At 40.0% G+C, this 19,904-nt stretch overlaps 1 protein-coding gene across 4 annotated transcripts in view; it reads left to right on the top strand.

Annotated features, from left to right (window-relative positions):
- The window catches only part of Drosha (drosha ribonuclease III), a 125,859-nt gene that overhangs the window by 7,390 nt on the left and 98,565 nt on the right, over positions 1-19,904 (top strand). For 3 of the 4 annotated variants that reach the window (XM_004848666.3, XM_004848665.3, XM_013073521.3), the window contains exons 5-10: positions 3,984-4,076; positions 9,035-9,145; positions 9,347-9,578; positions 13,145-13,286; positions 15,417-15,571; positions 18,144-18,224. In XM_004848666.3, coding sequence (XP_004848723.1) covers positions 3,984-4,076; positions 9,035-9,145; positions 9,347-9,578; positions 13,145-13,286; positions 15,417-15,571; positions 18,144-18,224 — 814 coding nt within the window. The remainder of the gene's footprint in view (positions 1-3,983; positions 4,077-9,034; positions 9,146-9,346; positions 9,579-13,144; positions 13,287-15,416; positions 15,572-18,143; positions 18,225-19,904) is intronic. The other variant, XM_004848667.3, reaches the window with a different exon arrangement.

The raw sequence follows: 19,904 nt of genomic DNA, 5'->3' as shown, positions 1-19,904 counted from the left end.
CCCTGACATAAAAGGTCTTGTATTGTTTTTGTGTTATCAGGGATTTCATTAGGTTCAGTGCAGTCCGTCATACCAGGGTACAGCATTTGAGTTATTTGGAATTGATGACATGCATGTGTTGTCAGTCAACAAACTACTAGTTCACAAGGCAGAGCTTGCTTTCTGATTTTTAGGGGATATGGAAGTTTATATACATTGTTGCCTTTTTGCTTAGTTTCTTTGTAAAATGAAGTTATGATTAGTTACATGTTATCAAAGTTATAGTTTTCAATAGTTACAGTTTTTAGACGGATTTTGTTGCATTGAAATGTACTCATACTGAGGAAAGTTGTATTGGAAAAATACAGCCCCATTCTAGAGTTATATATATATATTTTTTTTAAAAAAAACCAAATTACTGTAAATACAAGAGAAAGTTTCGAGTGGTCATTTTTAAAACTGGGGCTTTAGGTGGGCTTCTAGAAATACTCTGAAGTCACTCTCAAAGTTTTACAGTTTCTATGAGAAACTCGTGTTTCTATGAGAAGCTTGTGACAGATTTTCAAAGAAGTGGGTGTGAGTTTGTAACCTCAACAAAGGTAAGAACCTTTGGCTTATATGGAAAAATAAAAAGATGCTTAATTCACTATAGCGTATTTATGCTGCTAGTGACCTTTATGTCCCTGAAGATTTGAGGCCCCCAGTTGCCAATCTAGTAGCAGCACTTCCTGTCCCCGAGGTGTGTCGACCTTCACCGTCTTTGGGGAGATCGTGCTACATGTGCTGTGCTCCCCAGCGGGGAGCTGGTCTCGGCTCCTGTCGTGGCTCCACAGCCAATTCTGGGCATCTGTTCACATCTTGGTTTCCACACTTACGCCAGGCCCTATTGATTTACTTCTGACAGGAGGTTTTGCCACTACAGTAAGTGGTAGTGGTCATTCTCTGCCCTGAGGAAAGCGACTGGTCCTCTGCAGGGTTGGAAGGGAAACACCTTTGCCTGGTGGAAGGAAGCAGGGAACCTGTTTTTTTGTGAAATCACTCATTTCTGATGGGCCAAGGCCGAGTGAGAATTGGTAGACTTGTAAAAATCTTTTAGCATGGGGTGTTGTTGCTGGTCAGTTTTGTTCTTAGTATTCTGTGATGGACTAGTTGGCAGAGGCCTGTGACAGTTTATTTTACAGTGTTCTGATGAAAATCTAAACCTGAAAGTGTTTGTAAATAGTTTCCTTTAGGCATTAAAGTGATTGTTAATTCATGCCTCTGGGAAAACATTTTGCTGTAGACATTCTAAATAGATAGTATGTTCCTCTCTTCATTTTGAGATACTGTAGTTAGAGGCATTGTCAGGGCTGTGGTGTAAATGTAATTCTTCCAGCCAGGCTTAAACTTGGAGTTCTGTGTTTGTTCGAAGAAACTCAGATGTGCTTGAAAACTGAGGATTTACCAATAAGTGTGATTGAGTGCCACAGTCTGTTATCCTGAACCACACTCCTGCACTGTGAAGGATCTGTTTTTCTCAATGGCATTTAATTGTATTGGAATTGTTTTATAATAAATATGCTTAGGACATCTGCCCTGGAGCTGCCTGGTGACCCAGCTGTATTATAATTGGCTCCATTTGGGGTACGAGGTAGACAGTCCTCTATCAGGGAGTGTTTCTTTGAAGCAGACACGGGGCATGTGAAGTCCCAGTGTGACTTCTAAAAGTGTATTAGGAAAAACTGTAACTTCATAGGTTTGTTCATTAGATTGTGTGAAGCTTATGCAAATTCTATATTCTGTCCTCCATTCCTTCTCCCCTTGCTTCTTGGTGAAAGCAAATCTGTCTTTTTACAAATTCCACCTTCCTTTTTTTTCTCCTCTTCCAAATATTGTGTTAGGGGAAACTATTTCTAGAAAAGGCTTGTGAAGAGGTGGATATGTATTTGCTGCCATGAAAGACTAGTACTCTAGGGAATGGGAAGAGCGGGCGGCAGGTGCAGCCCACTGAGCACACGGTTCTGCAGCTTAGTAAGGCGTGTGTGTGGGCTTTGCCCAGCCGAGGGATGCTACCACATGGTGTTTTCCATGGCTGTCCTGCTGATTGTCACCGTGTAACCATTGGAGAGCTAGCACAATGGACCTGGGGACTATCTTAATGTTTGCAAACAAGGAAGAAACGTGAGGAAAGTAACAAGATAGTTTTTCTGGCTTTAAATTGGATTCCTGGTGTTAGTCATGTGATATGCATCCAAATTAATCTTTTCCATTCCTACCCACTCTTAGGTAGTAGCATTTATGGTTGAAAGTGTTGCTGTTATTATTTTGGTGACTGCAAGGCCTGTGTAGCTAGGTGTGTGCTCTACCACTGAGCTATCTCATCTTCCCAGCCATTTTTTTTGTACCAGGAATTGAACTCGGGTCCTTGCGCTTGCGAGGCAGGCGGTGGAACCACTGAGCTAAATCCCTGGCCCTCAAATATTTCCTTTTATAATATTCTCTAGTAAGTATTGTATTAAGGCAGTGAATTAGTATCCATCTACGAAAGTATAACATGGCTCTCCTTGGTCATTATGGAGGATCATAGAACTGAATCATACAGAACAGTCTTTTTGTTCATCATAAATCAGTGGATGCATGAGGCCTAATTTAGAATACAGTTTGATTATTAAAAGATAGGTAGAGTTAAAAAATGTTTTTGTTAGTGCAGGTTTACAGCACGTAATAGTTACATTCATCATGGGGCTTTTTGAGAATAGGAATCTTTCAGTGAAAAAGTAATTTTTGTCTTAATTTCTAAGCAGTTACTAATCTCTATTAGTTTTGTAAGTTTTGATTTCAATGCATTGACATTTCTTTGGATATAAGTTTTTTTTGTTTGTTTATTTTTGAGACAGGATCTTACTATGTAGCCCAGGTTGGTTTTGAACTCATGTAGTCCAAGCTGGCCTGAAACTTCTGGTCCTCCTGCCTCAGCCTTCTGAGTGCTAAGATTGTAGGTGTGTGTCACTATGGCTTGCTAGTTGGGGGATAATTTTGAGCTTAGACATATTGTCTTTTTGCTCATCCATAACCTCAAAATCCAAATCCAAAATACTCTCTAAAAGTTTTGAGTGCCTATACGATGCATAAATAGCTTCAGATTTTTGAACATTTCAGATTTTCAGATCAGGGATATGCATTATGCAACTGTTTCAAAATCCAAAAAACTCTGAAATTTGGTCCCAGCATTTGCATAAGTGATACTCAACGTGTATAGCATTTTTCTCTAATTCTAACATTATCTTGTTACTTCCCTTAGATTTATAGCTCTGATTCAAACACACTTGTGTTCACCTTTATGTTTCAGATCTTCATTATAGTATTAAATGAACTCAGAAGCTATTATTATTATTATTATTATATTCCAGTTTTACATTGGATGGTTTTAAAATTCCCTCATTCTGCTTTACCCTGGGTAAACCTAGCATGTCCAGTCAAGAGTTTTTTCCAGATGAAAAAAGCGCTCAGGTGACTTAATCTGGTTGGATTGCAATTTGGTGACAGCTAAAACTGCAATCTTGGCCTGTAATGCATAAGTATCTCCTGCATTATAGAGCCTTGTCCTGATTTTTAATACTACAAAGGCTTGAATCTGCATTTATTTGATGGATGAATAGGCTTTTCTAGAAATCAATAAGCAGAAGAGACCTTTAAAGTATTTGCTGTAGGTTGAGTAATCAAAGATTGCCTGATTGGAAGGTCTTGAGAGGAGGTTGTGATAGAATTTCCTTTATTGCTTAGCATCAAATATAACTTCTTTCTCTAAAGAAAACAGCAAAAACTATCCAAGCTATTTAACTTTTGTAAGGAGAAAAGCTCTTTTATCCTCTAATAAATTAAGAAGGAATAAAAATTTCCCCTAGTAAATAGTGCCTGAAGAATTCTCAGTTATGGTCTATGTATTTAGGAGATAAAATTCAGTGAAGAGATGGTGTTTTTGAGTCTTTCTTCTGAAAACAGCTCTGTGTATTAATTCCTTTAAGAGAGCGAGAACGGGAGAGACACAGGCACCGGGACAACCGAAGATCACCATCTCTGGAAAGGTCCTACAAAAAAGAGTATAAGAGATCTGGAAGGTAAGCAAGAAGTTGACGTTGAAAGAAGTTGCAGGATTATCTGTCTCCCTGAATTGAGGTTTTGTGTTTGTGGAGAGTGTCAGCTATGTCTTGATAGCAGCTCAGAGTCTGGCCAGGATCGCCTATGTACAGCTGAAGTGGCCCAGCACATCTTTACTTTCCAGATGAATTGATTATGCACAAGGAAAAGCTTGCTAAATGTACAAAAATTAGAAATTATACAGGCCACCTATTTGACAGTAATGATAGAAAAGTGTGCATTAATAATTCAAGGTATTTTTTTAAAAACCTTGAGAATTCATAATTATGCTTTTAAATTTATTTTGGGAAAAAAGCAAAACTGCAGTTATATTTTCTTTAGAAAAATGACATCAAGATTGGTATAATAGGGGCCAAGGATTTAGCTCAGTGGTTCCACTGCCTGCCTCGCAAGTGCAAGGTCCCGAGTTCGATCCCTGGTACCAAAAAAAAAGATTGCTGTAATCCAAAACTTACAGGCTAAAACCAGTTCTCTGTCCAGCATTAAAGTTCATGATCTTATGTAATGGTAAAAGCAGCATTCTGGAGTCTGAGAAATTCAAGGTCATTTATTACCTCTCCCAACTTTGTTATTGGGCAGAGTTACCCAACCTTTTCAAGCCTCAGTGTCTTTATCTATAAAATAAGAATAGTTACATTTTTCTTATTGAGTGGTGAAGGCTCAGTGAAGTAATACACATTAAACACTTAGAACAAGGCCTAATGTGAGAGCCACATAAATGGTAACCAAATATAATTATTATCTGAGCATTTATCTTTAAAAATTGGTAGAATATAAGAAAAGCAGAAAAAAGGGATTTAAATGTAAAAAATGAATGAAATGGAAACAGATCTGTAGCAGTACAACTGTATTCGTAAATAAACGCAAGACTTGGTTCCTTGAAAGATCATAGGGGAAGACAGAAGAGTGTGTGTGAAGCTGGCCGTGTGGAGAATGTTCTGAGAGGGTCAGGCCTGTAGATTGGGAAATCCATTGTAGTCTTCTGTAGTAATCTGCATAAGCAACGATTGTGGCCTGGACCGGGGCAGTGACAGTGGTGATGGGGAAGAGTAGCTGTAATGGAGGTATTGACTTTATTTCTGAAACAGGTGGGTGGGATTCAATCACTGAGCAGATGTGTTAGGGTGAGTGATCGCCTGAGATCTGATGTTCCTTATTGTGGGTGGGGACACTAAGAAACAGGTAAGAGGTTGAGTTCCATTTGGGGCATGTGCATTTTGAGGATCTGCAAGACAAGCAAACAGAACTGTGCAGTAGTTCATTGGCTATTCAGTCACAGAATTTAGAATAGAGATCTCAGCTGCAAGTACTAAATGCCATGGATTAGATGAGTTGAGCCAGAGGAGTGGGAAGTGGCCCAGAGGACAGGAGATAGGAGGAAAACCAGGATATTGTGTTGGTGGACATCGTTGAGGATCAGTTTGAGGTTGATGATTTTTAATGTAAAAGTGCTGGGAATCTCCTTGGTCTAGTGGTCTCTTCTCCATTGCCTGATAGCTTGGGGAGAAGCCAGCCTTGGATTCTCTATATTCTAACAAATGGAGTAGAAGAGAAAATAAAAATTAGAGATGTATGTATTGTAAAGGAGGAACAGTTATCAGTTTGTTATAGGGCATATTGTTAAGAAGAAACAATTAGAGTTTGGATTTGAAGTTTGAAGAGCCTGAGATACTCCTGTTTTAGAATGCCCTTCTCAAAGTATTAAAAAAAATGAGTATTAGTTAATGGTCACAGGAGACAACCTGGTGATCATCTGTCATTCAGGATACCTGTGTAAAGGAGAGGGGGTGAGGAAGTCTTTTGCCTTGTCTTCCTTGATACCTGCAGTAATAATAGTTAAATATTTGGGGAGCTTTCTTTTGAACATAGCAAAATGTCTGTGTCAACCTTATTAGCATTTAACTTCCACTTCCACGCTTTATGATACTGGGTAAGTGAGTAATTCCTAAGACCGTTACCTCCTTTGTGTTATCTGCCTTTCAGGGTTCATTGAAGGATTAAATGTGAGAATTTTAATAAAATGCTTAGTAGATTGTCAGGCTCACAGAAAGCACCAAAAAAATCCTCAAAGAAACCACTAGGAAATAAATTGCCATTAGCTGTTGATATTTTAATAGCCTTCATAGATACCAAGAATACAGTACTTAGAAAATGTAATGCAAAAACAAACTAGTTTCACTGCCAAATTTTAATTGAATTAAATATCTTGTAATAAACTTCAGAAAATGAAGAAAATGTAGAAAACTAGAAAATTTTGCTGAAAACAAAGAAGGTGGTGTAAATTGGGGGCATATCATAATCCTGTAGTTAAAGACCATACCTTGTTTTTTGTTTTTTGTTTTGTTTTGGTTTTTTTTGGTTTTTTGAGACAGCATCTCACTATAGTTTAGGCTGGCTTTGAACTCACTATGAAGCCCAAACTGCTGGCTTCAAACTCATGGAGATCCTCCTGCCTCAGCCTCCCAAGTGCTAGGGTTATAGGCGTGTACCACCACAGCTAAGGCCATGTCTTAAAAACACCAGTTTTCTTCAAAATAATCTCAAATTTTAGTAGAACTTCAGTTTCTGAAGTCTGACTTTAGAACTTCGTAGTTACTCTTTAATTTTTCTTTGGAATAGAAGCTAAGATAATGAAGAAAAGCAGTAATGGAGGAATACCTTATTAGTAATAAATGTCTAGGAATTGCATAATAATTTTAAAAATTTGATAAGGATATGAATAGATCAATGAAACAAATATTGAATAATATTTAGATATATAATACTTATATCTAATAATCTATAAATTTATATCTAATACATAATAATTTTTTTTCAGATCAGGAAAGCTGGAGGTTGACAAGCCAAGTAGAGGACAAAACAAATTAAATTTCTGCCTTCTTGAAGAGATAGAGTAACAAAATTTAGTGTAAAAGGAAATAAGAAAATATAAAATATTATATAGCTTTGGGATGTGAAAAGATTTGCAAGTAAAACATTGAGGCAGAAAGCATGAAGAAAAAGATCTCTAGCTTTGGCCTTATAAAAGTTATATATAGCCATAAGTAGTATTAAAAAGGAAAACAAAGCTGAATGTGGTGGCATATGCTTGTAGTCTCAGCACTGTAGGAGGCTGAGGCAGGAGGATCACAAGTTCATGTCCATTCTGGGGAACTTAATGATTTAAGGGAGATCCTGTCTCAAAATAAAAACTAAACAGAGTTGGGGCTGTAGCTTAGTACAAAGGCCCTGGGTTCAATCCCATGTACTGCCAAAACAAACAGAAAACCCCAAAAAGCTTGAAAATGTTATAATACATATGACAGACGATAGACATTATCTTGATAAAAAATTTTCCAGTACATTTTAAAAAATTATAATTTTAATTCAAAAATATATTGGTGTACCTTTTGACTGAGATGTACACAAAAATGATATGAAATATATTCATTTTATAGTGGTAAAAGTTGCAAATTAAATTACTTTTTTCATCAGGATGGCAAAGATTAAAATGAGCCATATTGATAGGTTATGGAAATGGGAAACTTGCATATAGTTTTAGTGGTAGTTTAATGGAGAGAGGTCTTAAAAAAATCATATACACTGGAAAATAATCACAAAGAACACAGTGTGTTCCTGATAGCATTGTTTACAGTGGAGAGAAAATGTTAAACTAAATAACTGTCATTAGATTTTAAAAATTATGGTATATACTTATAAAAGGATATGTACCAGTTAAAAATGGTTCAAATACAGATTATTGAAAGAGAGGAATTTTGCTGATAAACTACTGAATAAGAAGCGCAGAATGTTTATGTGTGTACATGTATTTTCATAAACATTTATGAAATACAGTTCTTTAAGTGGTGTTCTGGATGATTTTTATTTATGTTCATGCTTTATTCTTTTTCTACACTACACCTGTTTTCCTTTAACAGTAATTTTTTTTGGTAACAAAACAAATGACTCGTTGCAATACATGTATTCAAAAATACATAAATAATTGATATGTATGGTCTTCCTCATCTTTTCCCCACTAAAAGTACACACACACACACATGCAGATCCCAGAACCTGAGGAAAGAGGAGATTCCAGACAGTCAAACCAGACATCTGCAGACCTAGAGTAGAGGTTTCTGGAGCCATAAATTGGCAAGAACGCTGGGGTGGTATTTTTTGCAGGAGGCTGTGGGAAACTCATAGAGGCTGCAGTCTTTCAAGGGCTTTCCCTCCAGAGTTTTCTCTAATATTAGAAGTTGTTCGGCTGGACATTTAGCTCAGTGGTGCTGTGCCTGCCTGGCAAACGCAAGGTCCTGAGTTCGATCCTAGGTACCCCCCCCCAAAAAAAAGTTATTGGCAGAGTTAATGAAAGTAGTTAATTTATGACTTTGTTCCAGATGTAAACATTCTTGGAGAGTAGTAACTTTGTTAATGAAGCTGTGGTGGCCACCAGCCAGTCTAATAGACCATTTATTCTCCTTAGCCAGCTTCTCAAGAACTGTATGTTCTACCTAAATTTCTTGGGCTTAAATTAAAAATCTGTCCTGTAGTTTTTCTCTCCAAGGGCATCCATAGGATGATTTTTTTTTGCAGATTTCAAGCCCCAGGAAATCAAGAAGACAATAGATTTTTTTTCATTATTTTTGCTTAGTTAATATCAATATTTTTAGGGATGAGATTTAGCCAATGATTTGGTTCACTAAGTAGTAATACCCATGTCTGGAGTTCTTGAGAGATAGTTAGGAATGCCAGAACTGTCTCTTAGATCATAGTCCTCAGGCTAAATTTCTGGCCAAGTGGAGACCATGTTTTATGATGTCTATTTTTCTTTTTTTCCTGGCAAAGCAAGATGTGGAAGATTCAAAACAAGTATTCTTGTTGCTAAAATTGTCCACACACGGAGATTTCCAAATATTCCCCAAATATCTTTCTCTTCTAGGAGTTATGATTTACCAGTTGTTCCTGAACCTGCTGAATGTACACCAGAATTACCTGGGGAGATTATTAAAAATACAGATTCTTGGGCCCCACCCCCGGAGATTGTGAATCAGTAAGTAGATCTGGGGTAGGGCCTGGGAATTTGTATTTTTAAACAAGTAAACTTCAGGTGATTCTGATGCTACCAGACTGGTGTTTGGAAATTGCTGTTTTAATAAAAATAAATATGGTGGATTGGCATGGCATTTGTAAATAGTTTATACAATGGAAGAGCCTTTTAATAATAACTAACCTTCTTTGTCCCCTTTTGAAGTCGCTCCCCAAGCAGGGAGAAGAAGAGAGCTCGTTGGGAGGAGGAAAAAGACAGATGGAGTGATAGCCAGGGCTCAGGCAAAGAGAAGAACTACACCTCAATGAAAGAAAAAGAGCCAGAGGAGACACTGCCTGACAAAAGTGAGGAGGAAGATGAAGAACTTCTTAAACCTGTGTGGATTCGATGTACCCATTCAGAAAACTACTACTCCAGTGACCCTATGGATCAGGTGGTAGGTCTGAAGTGGGAGAGAAACTGTGGTTCAGGCCAGCAACCAGATTCTTTGTGGGAGCTGCCTTGTGTGCTGTAGGATGTTGAGCAGTATCTCTGGGCTCTGCCCATTAGATGCCAGTAGCACCCTCTCCTATGATGACAACCCAAAATGCCTTAAAATATTGTCACACATTTCCCTGGGGGGGAATCACCCCTGTTGAGGATCACTGTGTTAAAGAGCCACAGACCAAGAATGCAGTAGGTTAAGTAAGTATCCATTCTGCATTTTTTATGACGTGGATAGTCTTGACACTTAGTTTCATAAGCTCTTACTTGTAACTAGTATATGCAGTTTGTGGCATACACTAAACATGCGTTTGTGTTTTTCTTTCAAAATGGGAAATAAGGAAGAACTCGAGCCTGTCTCTTTGAAGTGTGTTCTTGATCAGACAGTCACCAGCCTGTGATGCTGGCTGACCTGGGGAGGGAGACTGTCATCACCTTCTCCAGGCTGTAGAGGGCTTTGAGCTCCTGCTGCTGGAAGTGGGGCTTGGGGAATCTCTGTAGCGGACCTGTGGGCCACCATGGTGCATCCCCCAGCCTCCTCCCCACTCTCGCTTCTCTTTTCTTTCCCGTTCTTCCATCTTCACTGTATATTTTGTCGTTCTCTCTTTTCTCTCTCTCTTCCCCTTTTCCCCATAGACATTAACCTCCATCCCATTAGCACAGGCATATTTGCCACAGTATAGACAAACAATAACGTTTACTGAAGATATGAACGAGTGAGGGAATGACTGTCTGCAGAATTAGGGCAGAAGAAGTTGGAGAGGTTGGATTTAGAGTATGAGACTACGTCAGACAGGACTATCACGTTCGGAATTTTGTAAAAATACCTAAGCTTCTTAACTAACAATGGAGTTACATCTCAGTGACCCATTATAAGTTGAAAATACTGTAGTTCCCAAATGCATTTAATATGCCTAACCTACCAAACATCATGATTGAACCTACTCGACTTTGAATGTACTTAGAACACTTATATTAGCCAATCCTTGGACAGAATACTCTAATGCAAATCTTATTTTATAATAAAGTGTTGAATATCTCATGTCATTTATTGAATGCTCGTATCCAAAAAGTGCTGACAGCACAGTAAGAGTATGGCTTGATTCCCTCGTGGCTGACTGGAGCACAGCTCGGTGCTGCTGCTGCGAGAGAGGATCATGCAGCCTGTTGCTGACTTGGGGAAGGAGCCAAATCAAAAACTTGAAGTACTGTTTCTAGGGAGTGTGAATTACTTTTGTACCATCATAGAGTGGAAAAATCCTAAGTACAGGAAGGTCAGTAGTTCCATTCTGACCCTTGTCTGTGGGCAACTTGAAAGGAGATTTCCTTGTCTTTGGAAGAAAAGGGTTTGAGAAATCTCTGATAGTGGTGTGATATTTTGTGTGATAAACGCGAGCAGGCTCTGGGTGATGTAGTACAGTCCCGGACTCTAAGTTTATGTACTGCAGTGAGAAGGGAGCTCATAATACCGAGCACTTTTATGGTGCTGGAACTTAGTCCACGCTTCTCATATTATCATATTAATCCTCAGACTTCCTTGGCAAGGTGCTGTCAGCTAGGCATGCTACTATAACTAACAATACCTGACTAGGTGACTGGAAAGAACCACTTTGTTTTTTTTGGAATAAGGTGTCTGGAGGGAGGCTGTGGCCCATGTCCTCCATAGTTCAGAGTTGCCAGGATTCTCTCTGCTTCCCACGCTGCCTCCCTTCCTTCCTTCCCCTTTTTTTTTTCTTTTGCACTAGGGATTGAATCCAAGGCTTTCTCTGTAAGCTATAGCCCTGGCCTATCTTTGTTTTTTATTCCAAGACAGGGTCTTGTGGAGTTCCCCAAACTGAGCTTGAACTTGTGATCCTCCAGCCTCAGCTTCCCAAGGTGCTGGGATTGCAGTTGTGCACCACCATACCCTGCTCTGCCATCTTCTCTAGCATCTTCCACAGTCACAGGATGATGCCGCACCCTCAAGCATCGCACCCGTGCATGCCTGTGTCCGCTTGCAGCACGAAGAAGGCGTCTCTAGCATCCCGCCTAAGCTCTCCTTCTATCTCTGCCCAAGATGTGTCACATGCTGACCACAGAGATTTGTTTTCCTTCTGCTACAATAGAGTTTACAAACAGCATGGCTTAAAACAACAAACTCATTTATCGTTTCACAGCTCTGGAGTCAGAAGTCCAGTCTGGGTCTCACTGGCTAATTCAAAGCTCTAGAAGGAGCTCTGGAGGAACCGCTTTCTTGTTCACTTGAATTGTTGACAGAGTTGAGTACCTTCTGGCTGGATGGCCAAAGTCCGAGTTTCCTGTCTTGCTCTTTACTGAGCGGTTTCTAGCTCCTGGAATCCATGTGGATTCTTGGCTTGGGGACCCCTTTCTCCATCCTAAAGGCCAGGGATGACTGCTTGAGTTCTTCTCACACTTTGCATATCTCCTTCCTGCCTCTTCCGGTCCATCTTTGACTCCTGTTGGCAAATGTTCTATCTTTTTAAGGGATCAACTCAGATAATCCAGAATGACTTCCCTACCTCAAATTCTGTAACCTTAGTCCTATCTCAAATTCTTGTGCCATATAAAGTAATGTTTCGCTTCTGGGGCTTAGGATATAGACATCTTTGGGAGGAGGGTGGTGGCTCAGTCCACCTTCCCTGAGGTCAGGAATTCTCTGCCTGGGGTCAGAAAGAAATCATGATTTTGTTAGCTAGGAAGGACAGAATGACTGCCACAGGCACTACTATTCTTAAAACAAGGATGTTAAAGACCTTGAAGTCCTGAGAGTTTAAACAGGAATAGCTGTGTTTCTCTTACATTGTTATGGGTATATTAAACTTCCAGTGTGGAATGGAGGCTGGTAAGCCCCGCAGCCTGACATCTGCCTTTGAGTTTTGTCATCTGTGGTACTGGGAAGGTGCTAAGGATGTCAGAGCTATCATGGCTTTACTCGTCTCAGCACTGAAGATGGGCCTAAAGAAAGGCAATTATCTCCTCTTCGGGGTAGCAGACTTTATGCTTTGCCTTAATTTTACTGTTACACTTGAAAGGTCTGGGTTTTACATTTAGTGGTTAGAAATCAGAGTGTCTAGGCACTTAAAAGTGGTTCTCCCCTAGGAAGGGGGAAGGTGGGCAGAAGTGGAGAATTTCTTCTGGGAATGTGTTAGAGAGTCCTCTTGTGGGTGTGTGTATGTATTTCTTTTGCTTTCAGGGTCATGATTTTGTTTTTAATATCTTATCAAAAGGACATTTCTAATGTTTCTAAATGTGGCAAAATGGATTTTCCTGAAGACTTTTTTTTGTTTTTGGTACTGGGGATTGAACTCAGGTCCTTGCACTTGCGCAGCACACAGTGAAACCACTGAGCTAAATCCCCGGCCCTCCCGAAGACTTTTTAGCCATACAAGTGTGCGTTTGATTCAGAGGAGCAATGAGCATGTTAAAAAAATGTTTATTAAATTAGGGGTTAAAAAATGGCAAGGTACTGTTAAAAATTTTTGATTACTTATATAATTCTTCATATTGATCTTTGAAAAGGGAGACTCTACTGTAGTTGGAACAAGTAGACTCCGCGACTTATATGACAAATTTGAGGAAGAGTTGGGGAGTCGGCAAGAAAAGGCCAAGGCTGCCAGGCCTCCGTGGGAACCTCCAAAGACGAAACTAGATGAAGACTTGGGTGAGTGGAAGTCATTAGACCAAGAGTCTCTGCTCCTTTATTATTGCTTAATCCTGGCTTTTTGGGAAGTGTGACTGAGAGTCCCAAATTAAAATGTCTTTTTCATTTTATTTTCCTTAGAGTCTGCAAAAAACAGCAGTGGTACATCCTTTGTTTTGACCTTATTTTTCTTTAGTTACATTCAGTAGCAAGTGTAAAAATGCAATTAAAGTAAGTCGTAAAATCTGCTACCCAGAGATCTCATTTGGAAGGCTTGGCCGCAAGCACCTCCCTTATAGAGTTGTCTAGTTTAGAAGCAGAAGGGACCAGAGCCCAGGGTCCCTCTGAAAGCAGGAAGCTGGCAGGCAGCCCCGCTGTAGCCCTTTCCCTTGCCAGGCACTCCTGGTTTGATGAGACAGCAACTGCAGCCCTGACTGAAGAATCACCTACTCTCATACTGTTGCTGTCACTCTTTCATATGGTGGTCTGTCTTTTCAAGTGTGTATTCTGATGATCCAAGAAGATGGTGAGATCTTTCAAGATAGAAGTGCTTTTTACCACTTCGGTTCTTTAGCAACCATAACAGGATGCCATGTGCGCGTGAGACATCCCATATGCTGTTACCTGTTCTCTGGCTTTCGTCTTCTGCCTGCATTACATCTCGAGTGCTGGAAGGCAATACTCAGTGATAAGAGCTCTGACTCAGAGGCAGATGGCCTGAGTAGGAATCCCTGCTCCTCCACTGACTTGATAAGTGACTTTGGGCAAATGATCTAATCTCTCTGTGCCTCGGTTTTCCCACCTGGAAAGTGAGGGTGACAGTAGCATCTACCTCATGCACTATGCATAGATGCAGCTCTGTAAGTTTTGGATTTTATTACTGTGCTGCTACTACATTAATTTCTTGTAGGATTAATCTTAATTTCTAGGTCTTTCTTTAAAAATTGCGGTAAAATACACATAACATGGAATTTATGATCTTAGCCCTTTATGTGTCCACTCAGTAGTACTAAGTACGTTCATTTCCAGGACTCTTCATTTTACTGCACAGAACTTTGTATCCATTAAGCAGGAACTCCCTAGTAAGCCCCTCACGTTCAGCTCTGACAACCACCACTACTTTCTGTTTCTGTGAATTTGACTGCTGCAGTGGATAGCATTTCACCAGTATTTGTCTTATTTGTAACTGGCTTATTTCATTTAGCATAGTTACACTGATTGATTTTTAATCTAGTTATTTTCAAGGACTAAAATTTTTATTGATGCTGTTGAAAGGAAAAATCAGGAAAAAAAATTTCAATGTTGCATTCACAGCCTTCAGCGTGGCATTTGCAGTGCTTCCAATCCACCACCTCCCAGTGTTTTGTTGGGGAGCCCTTGCTCCAGCCAGAGTCACCTCTGATCTGAGCTCCAAGACTTCCCCGCAGTGCTTCTTCATTCCTTTTCTCTTTCCTCCTCACCAGCCTCCTTCCCTCCTACCTCAGTACCCAGGTCACTAGTATCCCTTCCAAGAAATTATCACTGATTGTTCTGGATCATTTTTTTGGTTCTGGGGAGTGAACCTAGGGCCTGAGAGCCTTGTGCATATCTAGGCAAGTACTGAGCTACAGCAATAACTCTTTTATTTTATTTATTTATTTATTTTTTTGGTACTGGGGATCGAACTCGGGTCCTTGTGCTTGCGCAGCAGGCAGCAAAACCACTGAGCTAAAATCCCCGGTCTCTTTTATTTTTTTTATTACAAGACAGGGTCTTGCGAAGTTGCCTAGGCTGGCCTCGGACTTGTGACCCTCAGCCTCTGAGAGTGCTGGGACTATATGCATGCTTCACCATGCCTGTCTTAAGTGCTACAGTTTTTAAAGTGTGAAATTATAAACTGCTACTGTGTTATTTTGTCTGAGATTGTTTATTAGTCCTTATTTTCTCTCTAAAAATTTTTGTTTCTCAAACTAGATTATGACTCAGCATTATGGGCTGTGAAACTGTATTGCTTAGCAGGATATTTGGTGTAGAGTAAGCCCTCGAGATTTGCTGAAAGATTAAAGGACTGTCCTTACATTTACAAGTTTAGGTCTTGCGTTTGTAAGTCCCCACAGAGACTGTTTTGTTAATCTCTTCGGTTTTATCCTGTTTTCCCCTGTCCTCTGTTAGAGAGCTCCAGTGAATCTGAATGTGAGTCCGATGAGGACAGCACCTGTTCTAGCAGCTCAGACTCAGAGGTGTTTGACGTCATTGCAGAAATCAAACGCAAAAAGGCCCACCCTGACCGGCTTCACGATGAGCTCTGGTACAATGACCCAGGCCAGGTACATGCGTTTTTGTGCTCCTGCTGTGAAAGTTGCAAACCCACACATCACATTTATGGCTTTGGGTGCAGAAGATGCATGTTGGCTGGTATTGAAATGGAATTTTACTCTCTGGCTTATATGTCATTTTTTTCAGAGCTTATTTCTTTTCAGCTTCAGAGTTCAGCTCCAAAGTCAAAGCACCAGAGCAGCTGTACCTTGAATAGTACTTGACCATGTTTGTAAATTCTGTGTTGGGAGTGGAATAATGGTGCTGCCTCATTAAACTTGAAGTAGAAGGAAGGAGACAAATGATAGGGTAAGGGAGAGAGAATTGGTAGCATCTTTTAAAAGCAGTTCACCTGGAAAATGTCTTGCTATAAAATACTAAACAAGATAGCCCTATAAAATTTCATTGTTTTTAGTTAGTAACAGTCTAAAGTCCTTATAAGTTCTCTTCCTTGTTAAGCATATTTGAGCTAATTATATAACAGCCAGGCCATTTTATTTTTAATTATTATTTTATTTGGAAGTAATACACAAAAATAGCATCTTTATAAATGACTTATCTTAAAATATACAGTACATACAAAAGTAGTACCTTTAATGCATGTAAAATTATTAAGCATAAAACGTGTACACCTCCTACATGATTTGTAAGGTAATTTAAATTTATATTTCGTGAGTAAATTCATACCATTCTGTATTAATTCGGATGCTCTTTTCCTGTCTCTTGTTAAATGATAGCTATCAAAAGTTTTTGGTAGGATTAAGATGGTCAGAATGGCTGACAGAAGTGTACATTGTAGTGCTTTGGAATTGAGCAGAAAGGTTTGCAAAATTGCCATTGCATTTTAAAACATATATGGATTGCATGTATAGCTTTCTTTTTGAGCAGCTTTTTTGAGTTGTAATTCATATGATACAATGTACACACAATTTTACAATCCAGTGTTCTTTTTATTATATTCACAGGGCTGTACAACCATTTTCACAATCTATTAGAAAGTTTTTGTCTGCCCTAAAAGAAAGCCTTCCCCATAAGTGATCGTTTTAATTGGCTACCATTCTATCAAGGAGCATTCTCCTTGCTTCCTATGGATTCCTGTCTCTATCAGAGATTTTCCTGTTTCTGTCAGTGCTTCCGTATTGTCTCACTGCTTTGTTTATTGTATTTGGGTTTAAGTCCTCTGTACAGTTGAGCCCTTGAAGGGCTGATCCTCGTAGGAGCCCAGACCCTGGTAAAAGGCGAGAATGAAGGGTGTCTGTCTGCTCCCTTGGAAATCAGTGAGCACTAAGCAATTTCCACATTTTTCATCACAAGTTATGACCAGCATTGAGTGTGTTGTGATTTTTGCTGGAATCTAATTGCATCTCTTATTTGCCAGCTGTTACTTTAGATAACATTTTAAGAATGATTTTTAGATAGCAATGTTATGTCCCTGCTATACCACCTGGAGCTTTAGAATTCCCAGAAGGGTAAAGAAAGTTACAGCTTTTCACTTTTATATTTCTTCTCAGTCTTATTGAGATATTTTCATTTATATTTCAATTTGGTGCAATGAGTTGCAAAAATGCAATGTAAATAGTTGTTCTGTATTATTTAGGGGAGGACATAAAAAATCTATTTATGTTTGGCACATTTATACTGGATGAATTCATACAACTGGCTTTTAAAGGCCCTTTGGATTTTGATTTCCATTCTCCTTTTTCGGTCCTTCACTCACATAAAAGATGCATCCCATTTATTGTGGTCTGGAACATAATGTGTTTGCTGTCTTCACTTTGCTTCTCGTGCATGCTGGTGTTTGTGTAATCGGTGTCTTCTTTTCCTGTCCTGTCCACTCTTCAGTTTTCATCTCTCTGAAGCCTTCCCATGGCAGTCCCAGTGGTACATCCACTTAAATGGATTTTCTTTTTCTTTTAAATTAGTAAGCATATCATTTGTTTTCCTATCTAGAACAAATTTTTGGACTCTGTGCTATTTATCTCTCTGATTGCAGTCATCTTCTGTCCAAGAACCGTTCAAGATTGGTCACTTTTGAGTCATGTGGGTAGAATTTGAGCCAGTAAAATGAATTCAGGTGAGGGAAGACTCAGTCTAACCCGACTGATATTGAACGATTTTCTGGTTCTAGTAGGCATTTTCTTCTTTCTGCTTCAGAGGTACTTAAAGTTTTTTCTTTTTAAAACATTTAATCTGTAGGTCACCTTCAAAACATTCTGTGTGCTCCTCTGGGATATAAAGTATGCTTTTTTTGTGAAAGAGTCATTTTTCTTGAAATAAGAAAAAAGAAAGAATGTCCTGAAAAAAGGTAGGAGAAAATGGGGTCAAACCGTGTGTTGACAGTGATATTTCCTGCTTGGCTGCACAAATAACTTGGGAATCCAGCATCACACAGCTTCCCTTTATCAGAGAGTATAGACAGTTTGCAGCTTTATTGGTTTTGGAACATCTGTTTTATCTTTTAACCGTGACAGCCTCTTCAGAGCCTCAGTACTCATGACATTAAAACCCACAGTTCCCGAGGCCTCATCGTGCATGGAGTGGATTTCCCTCCAATAAAAATGAATTACATTCTGTTTCCTACAGATGAATGATGGACCACTCTGCAAATGCAGTGCAAAAGCGAGACGCACAGGAATTCGGCACAGCATTTATCCCGGAGAGGAGGTAACTGGTGTGGGTTATGATGTTTGTAAGCACGGAAAAACCAGAAGTAGACAGAAGTTGTTGCTGTTCTTTGCTCACTTAGTGAAATAATGCCATCAAAATAGCCTTTTCATATTTGTTAATAGCCTCTGGTACTGATGATTACAGAACAGAAGTATTTGGGCTTGGGGTAGAGTGGGAAATGTTATTAAGCAAACTTTAAAAAGATTTGAAAGACTGTTTACATTAGGCAATGTGTATTTGATACGTATTTTATTAAGTATTCTAAAATTATACACACTGCAGTATTTTTTTCACGTTTTTATCATAAATGGTTATGAATTACCTTCAAGAAATGATCTTATTGAAGTGCTCTGAGGCTCATATTCTCTTTCCTTGGGGTATGAACCCTTTTGCTATCTGCTGCTGCTTCTCCTTCTCCACAGTGCTTGTGCGAAGCACTGTTTGTTAGTCCATTGTTTCCACCAAGCTGTGACTGGCCCCCGGAACGCGTACTCCAGCCCCATGCTTGGGAGGGACACTTAAGTTTGATTGAGGGGCTAGGAGACTTTTACATCATACAGTCATCCATAACTTCCCCCTTCTATTAGTTCCCTTCCTTTTTCCTTCTGTTATCTTTCAGTTTTATAAACAGTTTGTATTAATCCCAGAATTGTCACTTTATGATTCCAGGTATTATATTTTAATATAGTGCATGTTACGTCCTTAACTCCTGTTAAAAACTTGTTTGAGCCCCTGACTGTCGAAATAAAAAATCATGAGATAATACCTGATAATTTGAAATGCTTGCCACTTTGCTGTCACTTGCCTTTGAAAGTCAGCAAATATCGAGAGGAATTATGGGACACAGTGGTGTCCGTGCCTGTGCCTTAGTTTGGGCGTCCTGCAGTACCGACTGGGGGTTAGCACCTGTGATGAGAAGAGTGAGAGCAGGGCAGAGGAGAAAAGTCCAGCTGTGCTGTGGGCCTGGTCAAGCCTGGCCTGTCGGGGTTTACTGTATTGGGCTTGAATGGGCTTTGTGTGCTCATCTTCTTCTGTCTGCTGGACGACTTGCCCAGGAAGGGGCTCTGCAGCTGAGCCTGACCCCAAAAGATGCAGGCTGCGTCCCGACTCTGCTTTCCCCACAGCTGGGCAGTAGGCCCTTCCTTGACGGGAGATGGGGTGGGTGGTGCTGCCTGCTGAGCAGCTGTGGGCAGGAGAACAAACCGATGCTCAGAGTGGGTGTTATTACTGTTCAGATGGAAAGGCCCCATGTGGTCAACTTGCTACCAGTTGGCAAAGAGTGGTGCCATTTTGGGGGTTCAGCATGGGTTGTTGTTTGTTTTTTGGTACCAGGGATGGAATTCAGGACCTTGCACTTGTGAGGCAGGCAGCAGCACCACTGAGCTAAATCCCTGGCCCAACATGGGTTGTTGTACCTGGCCAGCTGGATGTTGGGCAGTGGAGGTGGCCCTGGTGAGTGGGTTCTGTGCTTTTGGGCACAGGTGAAGCCTCCATCTCTGCCACTACAGCCACTTCCTGCATGTGCTCATCCTGTCAGCGCTGGGCTAGCTGAGGACAGGCTGGCTGCCACCAAGTGCCCCGGCCATGTCTGCAGGGTGCTCTAGTACTTCTTCCCGTGGCTGCTGTCTGACGGCCAGCCACGCATGACGAGGAAATCATCACCGTCTCTCATTTATC

Source organism: Heterocephalus glaber, unplaced genomic scaffold (assembly GCF_053883595.1).
Source record: "Heterocephalus glaber isolate CG9 unplaced genomic scaffold, H.glaber_assembly_v1.0 deba00001538, whole genome shotgun sequence".
NCBI lineage: Eukaryota > Metazoa > Chordata > Mammalia > Rodentia > Bathyergidae > Heterocephalus > Heterocephalus glaber.
The sequence above is the reverse complement of the archived record's forward strand: the minus strand, read 5'-3'. Positions and strand labels throughout refer to the sequence as shown.